The sequence below is a fragment of the Gracilinanus agilis genome, chromosome 5, assembly GCF_016433145.1.
Source record: "Gracilinanus agilis isolate LMUSP501 chromosome 5, AgileGrace, whole genome shotgun sequence".
Classification (NCBI taxonomy): Eukaryota; Metazoa; Chordata; class Mammalia; order Didelphimorphia; family Didelphidae; genus Gracilinanus; species Gracilinanus agilis.
In genome coordinates, this window is record NC_058134.1 from 206,428,997 (window position 1) to 206,451,151 (window position 22,155).

The 22,155-nt window shown below is 37.7% G+C and overlaps 1 protein-coding gene across 2 annotated transcripts in view; it reads left to right on the forward strand.

The window, feature by feature from the left end:
• Positions 1–22,155, forward strand: part of WNK1 (WNK lysine deficient protein kinase 1) — a 168,635-nt gene that overhangs the window by 130,618 nt on the left and 15,862 nt on the right. The window contains exons 10-24 of one of the 2 annotated variants that reach the window (XM_044678807.1): positions 3,070–3,075; positions 3,462–3,611; positions 4,735–5,205; positions 6,172–6,453; positions 7,143–7,231; positions 7,373–7,535; positions 8,974–9,090; positions 10,149–10,322; positions 12,487–12,544; positions 12,725–12,856; positions 13,308–14,800; positions 16,352–16,435; positions 19,044–19,127; positions 20,400–20,490; positions 21,052–21,083. In XM_044678807.1, coding sequence (XP_044534742.1) covers positions 3,070–3,075; positions 3,462–3,611; positions 4,735–5,205; positions 6,172–6,453; positions 7,143–7,231; positions 7,373–7,535; positions 8,974–9,090; positions 10,149–10,322; positions 12,487–12,544; positions 12,725–12,856; positions 13,308–14,800; positions 16,352–16,435; positions 19,044–19,127; positions 20,400–20,490; positions 21,052–21,083 — 3,426 coding nt within the window. Of the gene's footprint in view, positions 1–3,069; positions 3,076–3,461; positions 3,612–4,734; positions 5,206–6,171; positions 6,454–7,142; positions 7,232–7,372; positions 7,536–8,973; positions 9,091–10,148; positions 10,323–12,486; positions 12,545–12,724; positions 12,857–13,307; positions 14,801–16,351; positions 16,436–19,043; positions 19,128–20,399; positions 20,491–21,009; positions 21,084–22,155 lie in introns of both variants that reach the window. The other variant, XM_044678808.1, reaches the window with a different exon arrangement.

A 22,155-nucleotide genomic window follows, 5' to 3' on the forward strand; every position in this document is an offset into this window, starting at 1 on the left:
ATATGTTTGAGTAAGGATCTGCATGAGTATTAGAGGTTCTCTTTGTGAAAGGCCTGACTCACTTTCAGCATTAGGGCACTGTTCCAAAACTTGGATAAATGAGATGTTGATGTACTAAGATGTGTATAATTTACTAATATTTAAATTAAATATCTCTGATTAACTATTACTCACAATGGTAAAAATGTTTTACAATGGTCTGGTCAGATACATCTAAATATTTTTTGCCAGCAGCTCTATAACCTACACCTACTTCTGTTTCAAAAGACTTTATAATAGTTCACATAAAATATACAAAATCACATCGTTTGTGTGAGAGTGTTTTGGTTTTTCATTTGATTTTGAGACTAGGTCTCCCAGGATGGAAGTTCAGTAGTCTCTCATGGGCCCAATCACACTATTGATAGATATAAATACTTTGACCTGCTCTGTTTCCAACCTGCTCTCTTTAAGCAGCCTCTGCTTCAGGGCTTACTGTATTAGTGCTAGACTTAGTGTGAACACCCATTCAGATTAGCCCACTGCAGCTTTGAATATCTGAGCGCCAGCCAGAGCCTCACTGGTGTCAGGGATTACAGGCATGTGCCACCATGCCTCAATGAATTACATAGTGTGAGGAGTTGATTTAGTTCAACCTATACTTGATCACATTTTCTAGCCTTCCATATTTTCAAAGGTTTTCTTTAGCTTCTAAATGAAAATCTTGTTTGGAAATCTTTCCTTAAACCAAGTCAAAATTTCCCTCTCTGTGCCTTCTATCCATTGTTCCTGCTTCTGCCCTCTGTACAGAAAAACAAGTCTAAACATTTAAAATATTTAAAGGCAGCTGTCAGATTCCTCACCAAGTTTTCTCTAAGCGAATTTCTTTAAACCTCAAATTAGAACCCAAATTTCTTTAAACCTCAAATGCCATCTTTTTCCTTACTGTCCTGCCTGGTCATCCTCTGAATAATTATTTTGCTTGTCGGTGATATTCCTAAAATCTGATGCCAAAATGTAACCATTTTCCCAGCAAAATAATCACCTTTCTCAGTGCAGCCTAAAATATTAGCTTTTTTCCCCCCTTATAAACTATTGATTCATATTGAGCATACAATTCACTAAAATCCTTAGAACTATTTTAATAGAAATTTATCTAACAAACCTTCCTTATTCTGTAATTATAAATCTGATTTTTAAAAAACTGAATGTAATAATTTGCATTCATTCCTGTTAGATTTCTTCTAGTTCATCAGGTTCTTTTTGGATATTTGGGCTTTTATGACACTGTTCTAGTTTCTTTTTACACATTTGACCACTCCTTTTTGGTCTCTTCTATAGGATCATTACTCCATGTCCTTTTCTCTATGCTTGAGTGTATGTCAGCAAGCCATGTAGGGCCCTCTTCACTTATCTTTTGACACATTCTCTTGATTTCATTTTTCACATAGATTTAGTTATTTGTCTTCATGCAGAAGACTATGGAATCTACATAATCCATCCCTCATCTCTTCCTAGTTCCAATCTCATAGCAGCAGCTGCCTGCTGAATGATTCTACCTGAATGTCCCCCCAGGCATATTATTTTAAGCTCACCTTTTCCAAAAAGAAACTCATAATCATTCTTCCTAAACCTTTCCCTCCTCTAGAGTTTCTGTTTCAGTGTAGAAAGCAACCATTTTTCCTATTACTCAGATTCAGAGGCAGACCAAAATATAAAATATTCTTTTCTCAGAACCATCATAAGCAATGTGGACAGGTAGAGGGGTGTGTGTGTGTGTGTCTGTATGTCTCTGTCTATCTCTCTCTTAATAGTTGGTCCTGCATTGATTAAGCATTTACTTGGTTTGGAGAATTAAAAAATAGCCCCTTTCCTCAAGGAAGTTATATATTAATGGGGGAGACAACACATAGACATAAAAAACATATACCAGAAATCCTTCCATGGGTATTTGGACATGTTTGAGTTTGGAATGCTTTTGAAACATTGAGTTTAAAATATCTACTTGGCAATGATGTTCTGCGACTAGATCTCAAAATAGGGAAAGAAGGGCCCAGAAATACAGATATGAGTATTATCTACACAGAGATGGTCCTGAAACCAATGAGAACTGATGGTAACTGCACATGAGAAAAATATAAAGACAAAAGAGAAGCGGCCTAGAACAAGACCTTGAAATATACCCATAATTAAGGGACATAATCCAGCACAGGAGCCTGAGAAGGAATGGTCAGACTGATAGGAGATGGGGGGGGGGGGGGGGGAAGAGAGCCATATTACAAAAAACCCAGAGAGGAACAAATACCTAGGAAGAGATATTATCACAGGCAATAGAGACATGTTATTTGAGGAAAGGCCTTAAATGAATGCAGTTAAAAGATTATTGTTAACTTGGAAGAGAGAAACTTTAATTGACTGGTAAAGTGAGAAAAGTCACATTGTGGAGAGTTAAGACAGTAAAAGAAGAGATAAAGGGAGCAGGTTGTAGACAGAGAGGTTGGTTAAAAAGGGAACAACATGCGTGGGAGAGAAAATAGATGTTTATTCATTGAAAGAAAATTTTAAAAATTTTAAGGGAAGCAATATGTAGGACAATAGCTTATGAGCATCATAGGTTCTATTAAAGGTTTTTTAAGAAAAGTGGGGCTACTTTGTAAGCAGCAGGGAACAATCAGTAGAGAGGGAGAAAGTAACGGTTCGAGAGAAGATTGGAATAATAATAATGGCAATCTTTTTGGAGAATACCGAAGGAGATGCGATCCAAGGGTATGTTAGTTGGTGTTGACCTTCACAAAGAGGCATGTCTTTATTAGATATTGGAGTAAAAAAGACATAAAGGTAGAGGATATCAGGAGGTTTTGAGATGAGGGGAAAGGGAGAAGAGGGATCCTTTAATGAATGACCTCTATTTTCTCATTAAAACATGAGGCAAGGTCCTGGTATGGAAAAGTTTTGATCAAGTGCTGGGGTGAATATGATAAAAGAGAACATTTGCCTTGCTGCAGTAAGGTAACATTTGTCATGGACTGAGTGTTCCCAGTTATATCACTTCTTCAGTTCTATTCGGTCCTATATGTGTAGGAGTAGAAGAGGCAGGTGGTAGGAATAACTCAGATCTAGGGTTTGCCAAGGCACAACAGACTTTAAAGTAGAGGAGCAAAGGAATGAGAAGAATAGTAGAATTGAACTGGTTAACTAAAGGGTGGTTCTTCTGAAGAGAATGTACCTAGAGCTAGGGTAATTAATGCCTTGGTAAAATACAGAGGAATAAAAATATTGAAGGTCATATAACTTCTGGATTTTTTTGAGGAGAAAACTGTTGGTCATGTGTGCTTAACTTGCCAGACATTCTTACTTTTTAAAGAGAATTGAATTTATCTTTATGCATGAAAAAACTTATCTAAGGGCCTTAGAAAGAACATTTATCTCCTTGAAAATATGCAAATAATCTGGATTAAAGCTCTTTTCCTTTTCAACTACAGGGTGTACAACAGGCAGCCCCTCCTCAGCCAACAGGGCAATATCTTCTTCCCCAGTCAGCAGCATCTGGTATGGCTACAACTGCACAGCCAGTGACTCAGCCTCAGCTCCCACAAGTCTTGCCAATGCCTCAAGTATCAGTTGGGAAGCAGGTAAATCATTAAGTTTTGGTATATGTAGTTACCTGCATGTATTTAAGGCCTTGAAGAATTTGTGCCTTCTTTCCTCATGATGAAATACCAACCAAAGAGAGGGTTTTCTTCATCTCAAAGTAAAGTAGAAGTTAACTTCTTTTGTGCATTGTTCATGTGGACCAAAAAATGCTGACAGTAGGAGCAAAGGAGACTTCAAGAACTTTTGGAACTGTCTGCCTAAAGCAAGTGTGACAGCCTTTTGATAAAGAAGGAAATAGAGTAGTAGAATTTCTGTAAGATTGTTTGGCGATATTTTTATTGATTTGGACTTAGAATTAACTTCTTGTCTAATATTACATTTGTTTATTCTATATATTGGCCAAAACATCTAGTGCTTTAGATTGTGAACTACATGGAGATTTTCATGTTTAGAAACTAATCCACTTCCTTCCTAATATTCCATTTCCAGGACCATAGTCTGTGTACAATGCATTGTCCTTTGCTTTGGTTTTTTTCTAATTGTTTCCAAGCATGCCATTTTTAAGAATCACACTAAAGAAGCCAAAGTTAACTTTTGTTGCATGTTATTCTAGCTTTCTTTTTAATATTTCATTAATGTTTGCTATGCTTTGTGATGATTCCTTTTACTATATGTTGGCACAGTGGCTTATCACCAGTTTGTTCATTCAACAGATATTGAAAACCTACTCTGTGCAAGGTACAAATATTAGACCAAAGATCCTAAAAACAATGTGAACAGAGTCATTGACTCCTCGGTGAAGACACAATGTTTTGCTTAAAGAAGAGTTTTGATTTGGAACATAAATGCATTTTTTATGATTAGTCTGATTGTATTTAAAAGTCTGGTCAGTTTCAGCAAAATATAGCTGTGAAACGGTCCTATTTTTAGTGCCTCACAAGAAAACAACAAAATTTCCTACAAATATAATTTTGGGATAATAGCCACTCTGCCAGCTACTTTTCTAATAGCAATCTCCCCTGTTCTTAAGTGACATTTGTACTGGGTTTTTTTGTTTGTTTGTTTGGTTTTTGTTTTTCCTTCTTTTGGCTAATAATTAAATCTTGCTTTTGGCTTCCTTTTAAAAAAAAAAGTCTATCTATTTTTTCTTTACTTTCCCAGCTTCCTGTTTCCCAGCCAGTATCGACCATTCAAGGCGAACCTCAGATACCAGTTGCAGCACCTTCCCTTCCACAGCCCTCAGTTACCCCATCTCTCTCTGGTGCTCATTTCCTCCCCATGGGCCAGCCACTTCCAACATCCTTACTCCCACAGTTCTCAGTCTCTCAGATTCCCATGTCAACTCCTCATGTCTCTGTGGCTCAGACAGGTTTCCCATCCCTGCCAAACTCTATGGCATCTGGCATTAACCAGCCCCTGCTCACCTTGGCCTCATCTGCTGCAGCAGCTGCTATCCCTGTGGGATCAACTGTGGTCCCTAGTCAGCTTCCCACCCTTCTGCAGCCTGTTACTCAGCTGCCAAGTCAGGCTCACCCACAACTCCTTCAGCCAGCAATTCAGTCCATAGGAATACCAGCTAACCTTGGACAAGCTGCTGAGACTTCACTTCCCTCTGGAGAATCTCTATACCAGGTATTGTGCTAGAGTGAGCTCTTCTAGAGCCCAGGCCTGACCTTATACATGGAGATCCACCTAAAGGAAAAAATGTCAATAAGGCCACAAGGGTGTTTGGCTGCAGTAATTATACACCAGGAAATTTTAACTTTTTGTTCCATGCAATATAACATGTCAGCAAAGATTGATTCCAATTATAAAATAGAAGCAACAATATCAAACAACATACCCATTTTCTGAACCATATTCTGGAAAGAGAGGAAGCATCCTAGGTGTTTCTATCAGTACATCTTACCACAGCCATTTAAGAAAGCAAGGCAAAAACTTCAGCATTCAACTTAGATTGTTGAATTATGAGAAGTGGATAAACTAACATCTGACTGAGAATTCACTAACATCTGGCTTGTGTCAAAGCCAGATAATATCAAGTTTCATAACAATAGTAGATGGAATAGTCATCATGATAATAATAAAAGTTCAACATCTGATCTTGTATTTATCTATTCTAAAAGGTAAAGTTAACGTGTAGTTTTATTGTGTTCTTTATCTTTGATACTACTGAGTAGATAGTGATTACCCTAATAGCATAAAGTAACTTAGTACTATCTCTGTCTCTAAAGTCAGTTTCCAAAATTGGTGAGAAATTTCCCAGGGATAGTAGGGACATTAATTATTTAATTTTTGGGAAGCTAATGAAGTAACCATGACAGACCTTGAGTGGTCTCCTATTTCAGATTATCAAAAGATGTAACTGTATTGCTTTTCTGTAGGGAATCTGAAGATCTATCCTTTCTCTTTAAAAAATCCATGTTTGTCCAGTCACCTAATAGTACTCTCCAAAATGTTCTTTGGATGTGGTGAAAATAGAGAAAGAGATTGTTCTTTAACTCCTTCCTGCTATGTGTGATTATTTTATATCTGTTGCTGGTTTGCTTATTTGATGACCCAGCCTGCACTAACTCAGCTCCCTCATTTCTGTCGCAGGGTTTCCCACCTCGACTGCCACCTCAATACCCAGGAGATTCAAATATTATTCCCTCCTCCACCGTGGCTTCTGTTTGCGTCCCTTCTACAGTTCTATCCCCTCCCTTGCCCTCGGAAGCGTTGGCTCCATCAGGGTACCTTCCTGCAGTTGTGCAGCCTTATATGGAGCCAAGTGTTTTAGTTCCTGTGGGTGGTCTAGGAGGACAGGTTCAAGTACCCCAGCCACCAATGAGCTTAGCACAGCAGGCCCCCTCTGCACCCTCCCAGCAAGCAGCTATGGAGGTAAATGAAATCTCTGCATGTGTGTGTGGGAAGCATAAATCTGATGGGATAAAAATTATTGGCCAGTATAAATTTGGGTTCTCCTTTCTTGGAATTCATTTGGACACCATTGCCAACTAACTTCTGAATGACTTTCTCTTACAGCAGAATGACATGCCAATGTGGGGGCCTTGTTGCCACTGGCTGTTCTGTTGGGAAGTGAGTGTGCCTCCGAGAGGCTTAGACCTGTTAGCACTTCACTTCTTGCTAGTTCTGTAGATCTTATTCTTGTCTTCTCACCAACTCTCTTGCCATTGGCAGTCCTGAGAGTATCTCATCCTGCTGTGCTCCCAGCAGCCCCTTTGTCCTGCTGGGAGAGAGATCTGAATCATCTTTGCACTTTGCTCTGCCTGCCCTGTTGCACATTCTCCTGGTAAGATGCTGGCTGCATGGCAAGTTGTAGTGTCACACTGTCTAGTGGACATGATGGCTGATCTCACTGTGCAGTCTGTACCAGAGACTGACCAATAGAATCCTCCTTTGGAGTTATAAGACAACTGTCTAGATGCGGATGTCGAAGACTTTCCTAGTGAGGTAGTGCTTCTAGGACTTAGGGGGAGGATTAGAAGAATTCTTAAGGGTAGTTTAGTGGGTAATGAAATAAAAATAAAATTTTGACTTGTAGCGCTCAAATCATTCTTTCTTTTCAGAGTACTCAAGGAGTTTCCCAGGCCAGTCCTCCAGAACCTGTGCCATCATCACAGCCACAGACTACCACATTGGTATCCTCTATAGATAGGTAAGTGTACAATTAGAAATTCTTTTTTTTGAGGTATGAGTGAGATGGACTCCACTTGCATGTTTAGGTCTTACCATTAATATAATTTTAAGAATAAAAACAGCTTCGTAGATCTAAGTTATCATTCTTTTTTTTTTTTAGTGCACACTCAGATGTAGCTTCAGGTATGAGTGATGGCAATGAGAACGTTCCATCATCCAGTGGGAGGCATGAAGGGAGAACTACAAAACGTCATTATCGAAAGTCTGTACGGAGTCGTTCCCGTCATGAGAAGACTACTCGCCCTAAATTGAGAATTCTTAATGTGAGTATGAGTCTCTTAGACCTCATCCTTTATTTATAAGAAGTTAGAGCTAGAAGAGACTTTACAGATTATCTAATTTAGTTTTTTCATGTTATAGTTGAAGAACCTAAGGCCCAGAGAGATTAAATGGCTTACCCAAGGTCATACATTTAGTTAATAACAGGGAACAAAAGAGAATTAATTCTCCTGATACCCAGTGCACAATTCTTTTCACTATATCATGCTGCCTTTCTTGAGTTTTATAGCATTAGTTTAACTGCTTCCCCTCCTCTTACTTGAGCTATAGGCTGTCCTGAAATAGCATGACATTTCTGAGCAAGCTGAATTATACCACTGCAGAAGTTCCATAGGGTAAATTTATCCTTTTCATTTAGCTATACATTTAGCATGGTCAAAGTATTTACAGACTAGTATGATATCAGTGATACCTTGTCAAAGTATTTAAAGACTAGTATGATATCAGTGATACCTTGTCAAACTTCTTTGGTTTCTCATCTCTAAAAAAATAATGAAGTCAAGCATTGAGATTGTCTAAATGGAAGACTAACTCAAAATTAAAATATGTTTAAGAAAAACTCATCACCAGGTTTAGCCACAGGATGGATAATAAATTTTTTTGGACATAGTTTCTCTCAGAGTCTGTCATATCTATCAGTAGAAGGAAGAGCCCACATTGGTGAAATGAGAGATTCTTGAAATTGCAAAGTAAGAAAACTTATAATCCTTTGTTTTGTCCAAATAATTTTTCCTTCAACCACATTTCTAGAGAAAAGTACTTTTCTTTTTCTTAACCACGTGTGTAGAAAAGTAGTTCAAGTACTCATTTTAAAAGGAGCTGGTGGCCTTCATATTCGTTCCTCCCAAACCATGCAATAGAAGACAAGTGAGTAGTTTGAGGATCAATATAATTATACTATGCTGGAGGTCATATTTTTCTCATTCCACAAAGAAAAGAACAAAACCCGGTGTCTGTTCTACTTTGAGGAATAGTGGCAACACTATACTTCAGCTTTGAAAATAAATGGTAATCTTATACACTGTTTTTCCATCTTGCTACACTTATGTCAGAATAATATTTCTAATACATTGTTCTGGCTTTGATCACATATTGTCCTTGTTCAGAAACTTTTGTGGCTATCCATTTCCCTAAGATACAATACAAATTATTTGACCAAGTGTTAGAGACCCTTCAGAATCTGCCTCCTTTCCAGTCTATTTAACATTACTCTCTTCTTTGTTCTCACCAAAGTGAACTAATAGCTATTTCCCTGAAAGCATTCTCTTCTCTGCTAAGTGATATCTATGTAGTCTTAGGCAAAATGCTTCAGGTTCTTTATCTGTAAAACATAGGGGTCAGAGTAGATAATCTTGAAAGCCTCCATTTCTAATAAGAAAATAGTACATTGTTCTAAAATATAAGATGTTCTTATTCTTTCAGGTATCAAACAAAGGAGACAGAGTTGTGGAATGCCAGTTGGAGACTCACAACAGGAAAATGGTTACATTCAAATTTGACTTGGATGGTGACAATCCTGAGGAGATAGCATCGATTATGGTATAGTTGACATTGATTGATGTTCAGAACCTTACCTTGTTAGTTATAAGCTATGTAAAGAAAAACCAAGTACCAGTGAATTCAGTCATCTCTGATGTTCCTCAGATTTTTGTCTCTGCTTCAGGATCCTTGACATGGAGAATAGAATAAACAATCTATCTATTTTACATTGCCTTGTAGTGGTTATGTGGTTAGTTTTAAAACTTTATGTAAAAACTTTATATGTGGTTAGTTTAAAAACACTTAAAATTAAAACATTAAAATGGATCAAGCACCAAGTTATTTGGAGTAGAGGTAGAATTGTGATTTTTTTTTTCCCTTCCTAGGAAGAATTCTCTTTGTTGTAACATGTTCCAAGGCCTTAAACTTGGTTGTCAGAATTCTTACTAGCCTAATTTCCTTACTCTGCAATTCTCTTCTCAGTGGAAATGGAAAACAGCTATTTACCAGAATGAGTACAATTCTCTTAACTATTACCTACTATTGTACCATTTTTTGGACACTTCGTAGTGAAATTCTGTGATACAATAAATATAAAAACTATATTAAAAAACAAGTTTTCAAAGGTAATAAATTAAGAATCTAATCCTCTTGTTTTTAGAATAAGCATCAACCTCTTAAATATTCTTACTACTTTTTCAGAAGCAAACAGAAATGTTTTAGCAGTGATAAAACATGTGGAGAAGTTTGTCTGCATATGTCTATTTCAATTTGTTATCCCAAAGCAAATACAGGTTGCTCATACTTAAGAATTCTTGGTTTATTTTTCCATGAAGCTAAAAGTTTATTTTAAATTTCATATATGATGAATAAAAATCAATGAAACTTCATAGTGAGCCTTTTTTCTGCTAGACATTGGAATTGGAATTCATACCTCAGCTAAATAACTTGGTGGTATTCAAACTATATTATTGTCCCTGATTACTTTTCAGAAATGGAAAGTTCTTAAATCCAGGAATTCCAAATAAACTTCTTTTAAAAGAATGTTCATTGGTTTAGATACACAAGAATCATTGGTCTCATTCCCAAGAACAACAAAAATTATGTTTCTTTTATAGGTGAACAATGATTTTATTCTAGCAACAGAGAGAGACTCATTTGTGGATCAGGTGCGAGAAATCATTGAAAAGGCTGATGAAATGCTCAGTGAGGATGTCAGTGTGGAACCAGAAGGTGACCAAGGATCAGAAAATTTACAAGCAAAAGATGACTATGGTTTTTCAGGATCCCAGGTAGGGTTGATCTATGGGGATTCTCAAAAATATTCATAGAATATTTCAAATACAGCTGTTTGGCATCTTTAACAACCTAGGAACAGTAATAAGAATTCATCTTTTTGTTGCCTACTTGTTGAAATTATTATTTATATAATCTCAACTGGCTCTCACTGCAGTAAGGCCATACTTTTATACCTCCCAAATTAATTCACTTTCCTCACCATAGCAACTTCCATAAACTTTTTTGTATCTTGTCAAACCTAACAAACCTCCTCACTTTCATATTTTCAGCTACAACCTTGCCTCATATTTCACCAAAAAAAAGAGAGAGAAAGAAACCATTCACAAAGAGCTCTGACTGCCCCTCTCCCCCTCATCTCACATCACTAAGATATTTCTACACTTTCTTCTCTTCACAACCCTGTCTCACATGAAGAAGAAAAAGCCCTTCTTGCCAAGGCAAATTCTTCTACATGTATAAGTTGTCTCATTCCATTTTCTCCAATAGATTTCTTCCCACAGCTAGTCAACCCCACTCTCTAATCTTCAGTCTCTCCCTCTTGCTTCCCTACTGTCTATAAACATGCCCATGTCTCCCCCACTCCCAAAAAACTGTCACTTGGTCTGTCCATCTCTTCTAGCGATCATCCTATATCTCTTCTCCCTTTTTTGAAAAGGTCATCTACAGTATAATGCTTCCATTTCCTTTCCTTTTGTTCCCTTCTTAACTCTCTGCATTCTGACATTCAACATCATCACTCCCAACAAAACTGCTCACTCCAAAATTACTAATGATCTCTTGTCTTAATTACCTTTTCTCAGTTTTCATCCTTCTTAATATAGCTTTTGACACTGTCCATCACCTTCTTCTTCTGGATACTCTCTCTTCTCTAGATTTTCATGCCACTGTTTTCTCTCCTGGTTCTCCTACTATTTGATTAGACAGTCTCCCTTGCTGGCCCTTTATCCAGGTCATGCCTCCACAGGTATCTACCATGACTGGACCTTGGATCTTTTTGAACCTCTATACTATTTCACTTGGTGATCTCATCAACTGTCATAGATGCAATTATCATCTCTATACAGATGATTCTTGCATTTATTTGTCCAGCCCTGATCTTACTCCTGACTTCCAGTCTTGCATCTCCATCTACCTATTGAACATGTCTAGCTGGATTTCTCATTAATATCCTGAATTCAGTATGTCCAAAACTGAGTTTGTTATCTTTTGCCCCAAACCCTCCCCTCTTCCTAACTTCTCTCTTACTGTGCAGAGTACCTTCATCTTTTCTGCCACCCAGACTCAAAACCAAGGTGCCATCCTACACTCCATTGTCTCTTACCAGCCTTATCCAGTCATTTCTAATTTTGTAATATCTTTAACATAGATTCCTTTTTCTCCTCTGACACTACCTCCACTCTGGTGCAGCCCTCATCATCCCACTCTTAGACTATTGCAGTAGCCTCATGGTAGGTCTGACCATCTCAAAGCTTTCCCCACTCCAATCCATCCTCCATTCATCTGTTCAGTTGGTCTTCCTAAAAGTACAAATCTGATGTCTCACACACACAGAGCACCACCATTCAGCACCTCCAAGATTATATATAAAATCTTTCATTTGACTTTTAATTCCTTTATAGCCTGGCACCCCTCACCCACCTTTCCAGTCTTCTTTTTCCTTACATTCTACCTTCCCTAACTTTATCCTGCTCTCCAGTGCTCCTTGCTTCCTGGCTATTCCTCACACAAAACACTCCATCTCCTAACTTCAAGCATTTTCTCTGGCTGTTCCCAATGCCTTGAATTCTCTCCCTTCTAGTTTCTATTTCCTAGCTTCCCTGGCTTCCTTTGAATTTAACTAGAGTTTCATCTTCAAGAAGCCCTTTCTGATCCCTTTTGTTGTTGTCTCCCTGTTAGACTGTCATTTTTCTGAGAGCAAGAACTGTCTTTTTCACCTTTATTTGTATCATGAGCACTTTAGCACAGTGCATGGAGGTTGGTCCTTAATAGATGCTAGTGCATTGACTTACAAGTTAGATAGATGCTAGCTGCATTTTTCTGAACCAAAAACCTGGAAATATCCAAACAAAGCCATAACTGGATTTAATCAACACAGTAAATTCATTGCATGAGACTTAGGACGAGTAGTACAAGTAAATTGATTTTCATGTGTTGCAGAAATTGGAGGAAGAGTTCAAGCAGCCAAATCCTGCATCTTCTATGCCACAGAGAGCAGGTAAGCTTCCTTTCATCTTTCAGCATTGTGTTCTGGTTTGGGTATTTGACTTCTCAGAAAACTAGCAGCAGCCTGCTACCCAGATGTTCTCTGCTTTAATAATGAAACTTAGTGGCTTCTTTTGGGTCAGGACTGAGCCAGATGAATAATAATGTACACTTTTTCTTTCTTATTATTTAGGTGTTCCTTCTAATTCTTTAACTCAAGTTGTACATTCAGCTGGACGGCGGTTCATAGTGAGTCCTGTACCAGAGAGTCGATTACGAGAAACAAAATTTTTCACTGCTACATCCAATGAAATGTCAGATACGGGTGAGTTTTTCCAAAACTTTTAGTTTGTTTTCTCATATTGCATTTGTCCCTAATTCAGTAAACAGAAAACTCATAGTAAGAATAGCAGATAAGCCTGGGACAGAATTAAAGTGGGCAGGTTAATGAACTCCTGGTAATTTCAGGTGGCTAAAACAGAACAAGAAAGAGAATCTTGGTGATCATAGTACATATGGTAAATTATGAGTAGATAGACTTCTTCCATATGATTTTATATGGTTATAAACTGAATTACTCCATCCTTATTTAAGGTTGGGTGTCCAGGCAAGATGACTTATGTACTCTGTTTAAACCTGCTATTTTAATATCTGTCCCTTAGCAGAATGCTATTTTATATTTGTGTTGGTAAGTTTAATAGAACTTAGGACATCTTGTTCCTAAGCTTTAAAAAAAACACTAACTTCCTTTTTTGTGTATTTGTTTTCCTTTGCAGCTGCTGTTGCTCCACCCCATGGCCCTGTAATGAATCTTTCTCATTCTGCTTCATCCCTTAGTTTGCAACAGGCATTCTCTGAACTCAGGCATGGCCAAATGTCAGAAGGACCCAGTACAGCTCCCCCAAACTTCAGCCATGCAGGACCAACCTTTCCAACTGTACCTCCCACCATGACTAGCATGGCCGTAGTCTTCCCTCCCACAGCAACAGCTATGCCTTCAGTATCAGTCCCTACAACAAGTAGCCCTTTTAATAGTGTTTCTGCACCAGTCACTCAGTCTGTGGTCACCATGCCTACTGAAAAGGTAATTGCCGGAGTTGCCTCCAGTACAGGGGTGCTAACCTCAGGTTCTTCCCCTGTACAAGTGTCTGGACCACCATTAACTACCAGCGTGGTTTCCAGCGTTACTGCTCCTGCAGCTGTGTCACTGTCTACTACAACTGAATCAGTTCAGGCCCCACTCTCTGGTGGGGGAGCTATGTCCAGTGCTGGCCCTTTTCCTCCTACAGCAGCATCAGTAGCTCCAGTTCCTGGAATAAGCAGTGCCATTCCTCCAGGTGCTATCACCCCAGCTATGACTTCTCAGCCTGCCCAGAAGATTGCAGCAAGTGTAGCTATAGCAGCCCCCCTGGCTTCAGCATCTACCACCACTCCATTCCCAAGTATAGCTTCACAGCCACCTCTTCAGCTCAGTAGCAGCTCTGCCTCTAGTCTAGCTGAAACAGTGGTGGTTAGTGCACTCCATCCCAAGCATGATGGCACACACTCATCAGACAAGCCACCCCTTAGCAATGTAGGGGGGCTGTCCCTGCCCCTCTCTGTACCCTTGTCTTCCTCAGGAGCAGGAATATCTGATTCAGCTAGTCAATCCAGTGCACTGCATCCCTTGCAAGTCCCATCTGCTGTTGCTTCTACACCCGTCCTTTCACAGGCAACAGGGCTCATTTCCACCCCAATACTGCCCCAGGTCCCTTTACCTGGTATCCCGCCCCTCGCACAGCCTGTTGCTAATGTGCCTGCTGTACAGCAGACACTAATCCATAGTCAGCCTCAACCAGCCTTGCTTCCCAACCAACCTCACACCCATTGCCCAGAAATAGATACTGATACACAACCCAAAGCTCCTGGTATTGATGACATAAAGACTCTGGAAGAAAAACTGCGGTCTCTCTTCAGCGAACATAGCTCTGTTGGAGCCCAGCATGCCCCCGTCTCACTGGAGACATCATTGGTAGTGGAGACCACAGTCATGCCAGGCATCCCAACCACCGCTGTTGCACCAAGCAAGCTCATGACTTCCACCACAAGTACTTGCTTACCACCAAGCAGTTTGCCTCTAGGAACAACTACTGGTTTGTCAGTTGTTACACCAGTGGTCACACCCGGGCAAGCTGCCACCCCAGTCAGCTATGTTCCAGCCCCAGCCAGCATTGCAGCAGGGTTGAAACCTGGAACCCCTCCCTCAAAGCCACCTCTTACCAGGGTACCGGTAAGGTTCTTAGGGGTTTGTTTTCCATAGTTTCTTCTCTTATTGCACTAAATAATGGATTTTCTCTCGAGTCTAAAGTTAAAAATTTTTATTTTATATATATATATATACATATATATATATATATATATATATATATATATATATATATATATAGTATAATAGCCATAGATCCCCAACAAAGTAGAGATGTGGTTATGAAAATGGCTAGTTCTGCTGACTGATTGAACTCAGTTTATGTGTTTGGATTTCATTAAAAGCATGCACACACATATATTAGTATTAATGTTTAAATTTTGTTAACTTACAGGAATTAAACCTTGAAGTTTTCTAAGTATATATAAATATTAAGGCTAGATACCACACAAACATTTGTTTTAATTGGTTCGGATGAAAGGAGCATTTGCCCCTAAAAGGAAAATCATTAGTATATAAAACCTGCTATTTTCTTCCCCTGCTGGAAAAAATCAAGATTTAAGACTTTAAGTTTCAAAGTGATTGAATGTTCATGATCAAATTAGTACAAGAGTCAGAAACCCTTCCTTTCCCCCCACCCCCCAATACTTAGTAACAAAATTACTAACTAAAATATACTTACTGATTCTTCTGTGATGGGTGTCCCTCATTCTGGCATTTCTGATCTCTCTCAGCACTTTTCATATCATCTGGCTGGATTTCTTCTAACTACTTTGCACGTTCCAGTCATCTTTTTAGTTTGATAATGGCATAAAATCTTTGTAAAAATGACAGACAGAGACTTGACTCAGACTGAAAGTATCTTGTTCTTGATATTAAAGAACTTTTCTTCTCATTTTTCATATCAGGTCTTCCACTAGTTTAGAACCAGCTAGAGAAAGTTTACCTGTTTTAAAAGTCTTATATTTGTCTTAACATAAAACCACAATGTTAAACTGCAAAATAGATTGTCTTAGATCAGCTAGGTAGAGTTACCACCACTCCTGGATTAAACCCTTGTCCCTTGTCCTCTTCCATAATGAGAGATCCACTACTGCATATCACTCATTACTTTTTCTATTTCCCATAATTGTCTTGTAAAGCTATCCAAAGTTCTGCCCACATTTGTTCTTTTTTTCTTTTTTTTTAAACCTTGTAGTTCGGTGTATTGTCTCATAGGTGGAAGAGTGGTAAGGGTGGGCAATGGGGGTCAAGTGACTTGCCCAGGGTCACACAGCTAGGAAGTGGCTGAGGTCGGGTTTGAACCTAGGACCTCTGTCTCTAGGCCTGACTCTCACTCCACTGAGCTATCCAGCTGCCCCTTGCCCACCTTTGTTCTTAACTAGGACTAATACCATGAATAACAGAATTGCAATGAATTACCAGATATATAATAACTACATTATTCCCCAGTAGATCTTTCTTTCCTCTGCTGAATAATTTACCAAAAACTTACACAATTTCTAGGTTGTTGTTGTTGTTTGTAATCTTTTATCAACTCAAGTTTATTATTCCTTAGTATGAAATAGTTGTAACCCCTCTGACCCTTCTTCCTTTCATGTCTGATACATTCAAATTTCCATTCATTGTCTGTAGGTGCTACCGGTAGGTACCGAACTTCCATCTGGTACCCCACCCAGTGAGCAGCTGCCGCCTTTTCCGGGACCTTCACTAACACAGGTGCTTCATGACTTGGCAGAATTCCTTCTTTTTCTCCTACTTGTCTTTCAGAATGCATGGTTAAATTCTTCATTGCATGGTATCTGCTTCTCCCATTTTTCTTTCTCTCTTGACTGAATAACTCCCTTCTACTACAGCTTTTTGAAACGGTCCCTGAGCTACTAGATCCAGATCTCATCTAAACTGAGATGTGCAATTCTTTTATTTGGGATATTAGAGATCCTAAATAGGAACATGACTCTTAAGATATTTATTTCAATATAACTTTGAGTCTGTTTTAAAAAATTATTTCTCAGAACCCAAAATTTTACCAATACATTATTTCCCTCCACTTGACCAAGGTTAAGGATATCTGGCCTTTGAGAAGCATTTGATAATTTCCAAAACTTCATTTCTTCAAAGTGCTTTGGTGACTATATTCATTCTCTAAAACACAGGGGTCAGCATACTAACAGGCCAAATTCAGCCTTCTGCCTTTCTCATATGGGCCAAGAGCTAAGAATTATTTTTGCCTTTTAAATACAGTAAATTTTTACCTTTTAAATACAGTTTTTATTTTAAAACATAAAAACCATTCTTAGTACCCAGATAGTTGCTTAACCCCTTGTTCCAGGAGAAAGTACTACAAAGCTTTTCAGAACTGGCATATTAGAAAGAACCTAAAACTATTTAATGATTTTATTAAAAGGTGATTTAAATCCTAAAATATATTTAGAGTCTTGCTATATATACTGAGTAGGTCATATAGGAACTTCTACTTTGATATATCAAACTTGTAGACAAAGGAAAGAACTGGGCAAAATTATATATGTTTCCAGTCACACTTGGCAGAATTTATGAATAAGAAAGTTCATAAATTTTTCTTTTTTAAGTTTATAAACATTTAAATCAAATTAACATTTTACCTCTATGATGATGATGTATGAGCTTTATTTGATATATCAATTATGTGCAGTTGGAGGTCAGTTGAATTTAATAACTATGATTCTCTTAATTCTCATTTTATAACAAATGTACTTGTAAAATGTTGAACTATAAAAGAATAGAAAATCTACCCTTTCCAACCCATCATCAAATTTAATTATTTGAAGTCTTTTAAATCTTTTTGAAACTCCAGGTATATTTACTAAATAAGAATAGAAGTGTGGATACTTAAGGATAAGAACTAGGGACTCTGGTTGGAAGAGGGGGCAAAGGAGAAGAATATAAAGAAGAAGACTGAGGGAACTAGGACTGGGGTGAAGGGGCTAAGGGACATGGTAGATGATGAACTGAGAAAGGATATGATGAGCTAGAGAAGAGGTTGGAGAATTAAGAAGGGAGAAAAGAGTCCAGTGTAAGAGATTCTTCCCTTTGTTCCTTCTGTTCCTATTTGGTGATAGGATTGGGTGATAATTGAGATATGAGACTCTTCAATATCAATATTTGAAAGGTGATACAACTGAGCAGCAAAGTAAAGAAAAGCTGTAGGCATCCCCAAGTAGTTCAGTTTTCTATTATATAAAGGAAAATTCCTGAGGAATTCTTTCAGCTTTCCTAAGCAGTCATACATATTTGTAATTTGGATATCGCCTAGTTTGCCATACATTCAGTTTCAGTCCATTTAGATCTAAATCTTAGATTCCCCAGGCTACTTCATTCCTTTTGAAGCAAGTCTTCTATGATGATAATGATAATAGCTCACATTTATATAGTGCTTTTCTCTCACAACAGCACTGTGAGGTAAGTAGAAGTGTTCCCTTCACCTAAAATATGGGGAAACTGTGGCTCGGTGTTTGTGACCTAAGATCATATAGCTAGTAAAAGAAAAAAATGGGTTTTAAAACCAGGCTTCATATTTGCAGTTGTTAGCTGAAAGCAGGGCAGAAAATAGATCTTCTTTTTAATGGGGAAGTAATAGTTGTTTCCACATGGCTTCCTTGAAAATGATCGTCTGAATAATGTATTATTAACATTCCTCCTCAGATTGATAAGACAAAAGTAATTTCTTCCTCTGAGAGGAGAAGTGGCCTGCATATGTTACATAGATATATGTTGTCAGGCATAAGTTTATTAGGGGCTATTTTTGCTTAACTACTTACTTTTGTGAGAGAGGGAATATTGACAAGTGATAGCAATTTTTTAAAGCTATGATTAAATCATTTTTCAGAAATGATGTGCAAATGACAGTATTTTCACCCTATAGTTAGGGTTTTATAAAACTGAAGGAAAAAAAGTAAATGGAAATAGGTAAGATGTGATAAAGATCAGTTAACTACAGTTGTGTAAACATTTCATAGTTTTCCTGGAGAGGGGAAGAATAGAAAATCCATCTTCTGGGTACAGAAGAAAGAAGGTGGTAGAACATGCATATAACCAATCTGGTTTATTGCAACCCTGAAAAGGGGACAGAAATTTAATGAATTTGGAAACAGCTTAAAATATGAAGATCAAATCGATCTTTGTTTCCCTGAACAAAGAAATACTGCATCTCATTTCCAAAACCTTTATTAAAACTAGTATATAAAGTAGTTATGTCTTACTTACAAAGTTAGTATGCCTCATAAATTGGCTATTGATTATGCTAATGTGTCTAAGACATTCTTATTAGTGGGTATTTTTGCTTCAGTCTCAGCAACCTCTAGAAGATCTTGATGCTCAATTAAGAAGAGCCCTTAGTCCAGAGACTGTCCCAGTCACATCTTCAGTTGCTGTAAGTTGAAAGGGCTTCAAAATAGCCTGTCTCCTTCCTTCCTAGGATACTGTGTTCCCAGAATATGTAATGTAATTCAAACAGTTTGAAATAGATACTCTTCAAGATTTTAGCAGTGTAGTTAGGTCACACATTAAATAAGAAGTGCTGGTCCTGAAATCAGGATATCTGAATTCAAATCTAGCCTCAGATACTTACTAGCTTTGTGACCTTAGAAAAGTCACTTCCTATTTGCCTTAGTTTCCTCATCTTTAAAATGAGCTAGAGAAGGAAATGGCAAACCACTCCAGTATCTTTACCAAGAAAATCCCAAATAGGGTCATGAAGAGTCAGGCACAACTGAAAAACTACAATAAAAGCTACATTTAAGTGTGATACATGGTAATGATGATGGGGCAAATGGATGGAAATCTCTGATATTTACCACATTGTACAATTTTGTACTTTATTCAGCTAAGCTGCAATTCACTAGCTAGTTCAAAAAAAAACCCCTATCCCATTTCCCTAGCTTGCATTACTTGAATGTGAGGGGCATCGTGCTCTCATATATATTTTTTTTTATTTTTTATATATCTTAAATTGAAGTTATAACTTAATGTTTGTTTACTATTTGGAAGAGGTCCTAAAGGAAAGTACTTCTCTTTGAATGAATTTGAGATACCTTCTGAAATAGACTAAAGAATTTATCATGAAAAAGTTTTAAAAGCTCTTTACTTCTCCCCAAAATTATATTAAGATAAGTGAATAGGAAAGAGATATATTAGCCCTCTTAGTTGATTTATGACAAGATCAAGTTTTCCATTACATGTTTCAGATCATCCATCATACATGGCACATATCTGTCTTCCTACAAAAGCAAGAAAAGAATGTATTGATTATAGTTACTAGATTAGAAATTTTTATTTATACTTATATCAGGGTAGCTAAGTGGCCAAACCTGGAAACAGGAGGTCCTGAGTTCAAATCTAGTCCCAGATATTTCCTAGTTGTGCAACCCTGGACAAGTCATTTAACCTCAATTGCCTATCCCTTAACCTCTCTTCTTCTGCCTTAGAACTGATATTTAGCATGGATTGTAAGTCAGAAGGTTAAGGGTTGGTTTGTTTTTTAAAGGTCATCTTCTCAACTATAATGACAAAATGTGATTATTCTCATGGTCATAATTTATCTTCTAAATCAAGTTTAAAGTTGAAATATATTTAATTTTAACAAACTAGCAAAAAACAACCAAAAACTGAAGGTTTTTTGTTTTGTTTTTATTTTATCTTGCAGCCCACATCAGTAGTGGCTCCAACATCAGTTGCCGGAGCAGTGCCAGTGGTAGCACCAGTTCAGAAAGGTAGAGTATGGTATCTTGGGCACAGTGCAATTCAAAAGCAAGCCCCTATTTAAGCCCTTGATCCTTCTATGAGATTGGCAGCAGATTCTAGTAATGTATTCCAAAAAAAGCTTATACAGTTCGAAATTGGAGCTAACAAAACTAGCAGAAGAAGGATCAGAGATCAGAGGAACATTAAAAGCTGTCTCTCACAAAATGATCACCATGATTAGTTCAAAAAATAATCAAATTCTTTGAATACAACCAACTTTATATTTCAGGCACTTCTGTATTTGTTCATATAAGCTGACTATCCTGGAAGGCCTTCTCTCAAAACTATAGACTTAGTCTAAAAAGGAATAGAGATGAACTTCAAAATAATTCTAGTCCAGAAGAATGTTCTTGTTTCATGAATCCTATATCTAACTACTTTTTGAGCCCTTAACTTATTAATACAACTTTGCAAAAAATTTAAGATTAGTCTGGTTAAAATCATCCTTTTAGACATAATTTTTAAAAAATTTCAAACATCTTTGTCATCTTCATTTTCTCTGCCTGCTTCAGCATCTCAGAGCATAGAAGATAATACCATAATGAACAACGCAGAGGCCAGTGTTCTTAAGATGGGTCGATTTCAGGTAAGAAATTAATTGTTTAGTAACTTAGAACTTTATTTGAGAGTTTGTATAATTGTGACATGATTGAGAATTATAAATTTGAATAAGTTGATATGAAAACTTCACTAGCATATTCTTCAAGTTAGCTGTATGCCAATGATCATGAATTTTCTTGAGGCTTTACCAGTGGTCCTTCTAGGCTGGAGATTTTTTTTTTTAAACCCTTAACTTCTGTGTATTGGCTCCTAGGTGGAAGAGTGGTAAGGGTAGGCAATGGGGGGTTAAGTGACTTGCCCAGGGTCACACAGCTGGGAAGTGTCTGAGGCCAGATTTGAACCTAGGTCCTCCCATCTCTAGGCCTGACTCTCAATCCACTGAGCTACCCAGCTGCCCCCCCCCCTTTTTTTTTAATTTCTAAAGAATCACTTCTCTAATGTCATACAGAACCACACCTAGAAGCCAATACAGACTCCTCAGCTTATCCTATACAATCTGGCTCCAGAATAGCTTTCTAGACTTTTCATATTAATCCCATTCACACACATGCTATATTCTAGCCAAGCTGGCCTTTCTGCTATTTCCCCAATCTGGTATTCTGTCTTCCTACCTCATACAGACTATTCAGGTGTGGAGTATACTCCCTCTTCACCTTTGCCTCTGAAGGAGGTATCTTTGCCTTTAAGGCTTAACTCCACTTCCTCTGGGAAGTTTTTCCTTATCTCCCTTCCTTCTCAAATTATCTTGTACTTCCTTATCTAAGAACTTGGTGTATTTCTTCCTTTTAGCACCTTTTTCCTGCCATTCAATAGAACTCCTTCAGGGCATTCCTAGTATCTTGTATGTTATATTAGTGGGCACTTAATAAATGCATAATGAATTTAGTTGAATTCCTGTGTTTTTTTAAAGGTCCTTTCCTGAATCTTAGCTTAAAATTACCCTGCTGCTCTGGGCATTCCTTCATAGAAAACACTTTATTTCAGAAGTATGGAAGAAGATTCAACCCTTTCTTGTATATATTTGTATATTGTATACAGTTGACTGTAAAATGGAATTTCCTACTCATGTACAAATGTGCAGCTTTGTGGTTTGCTTT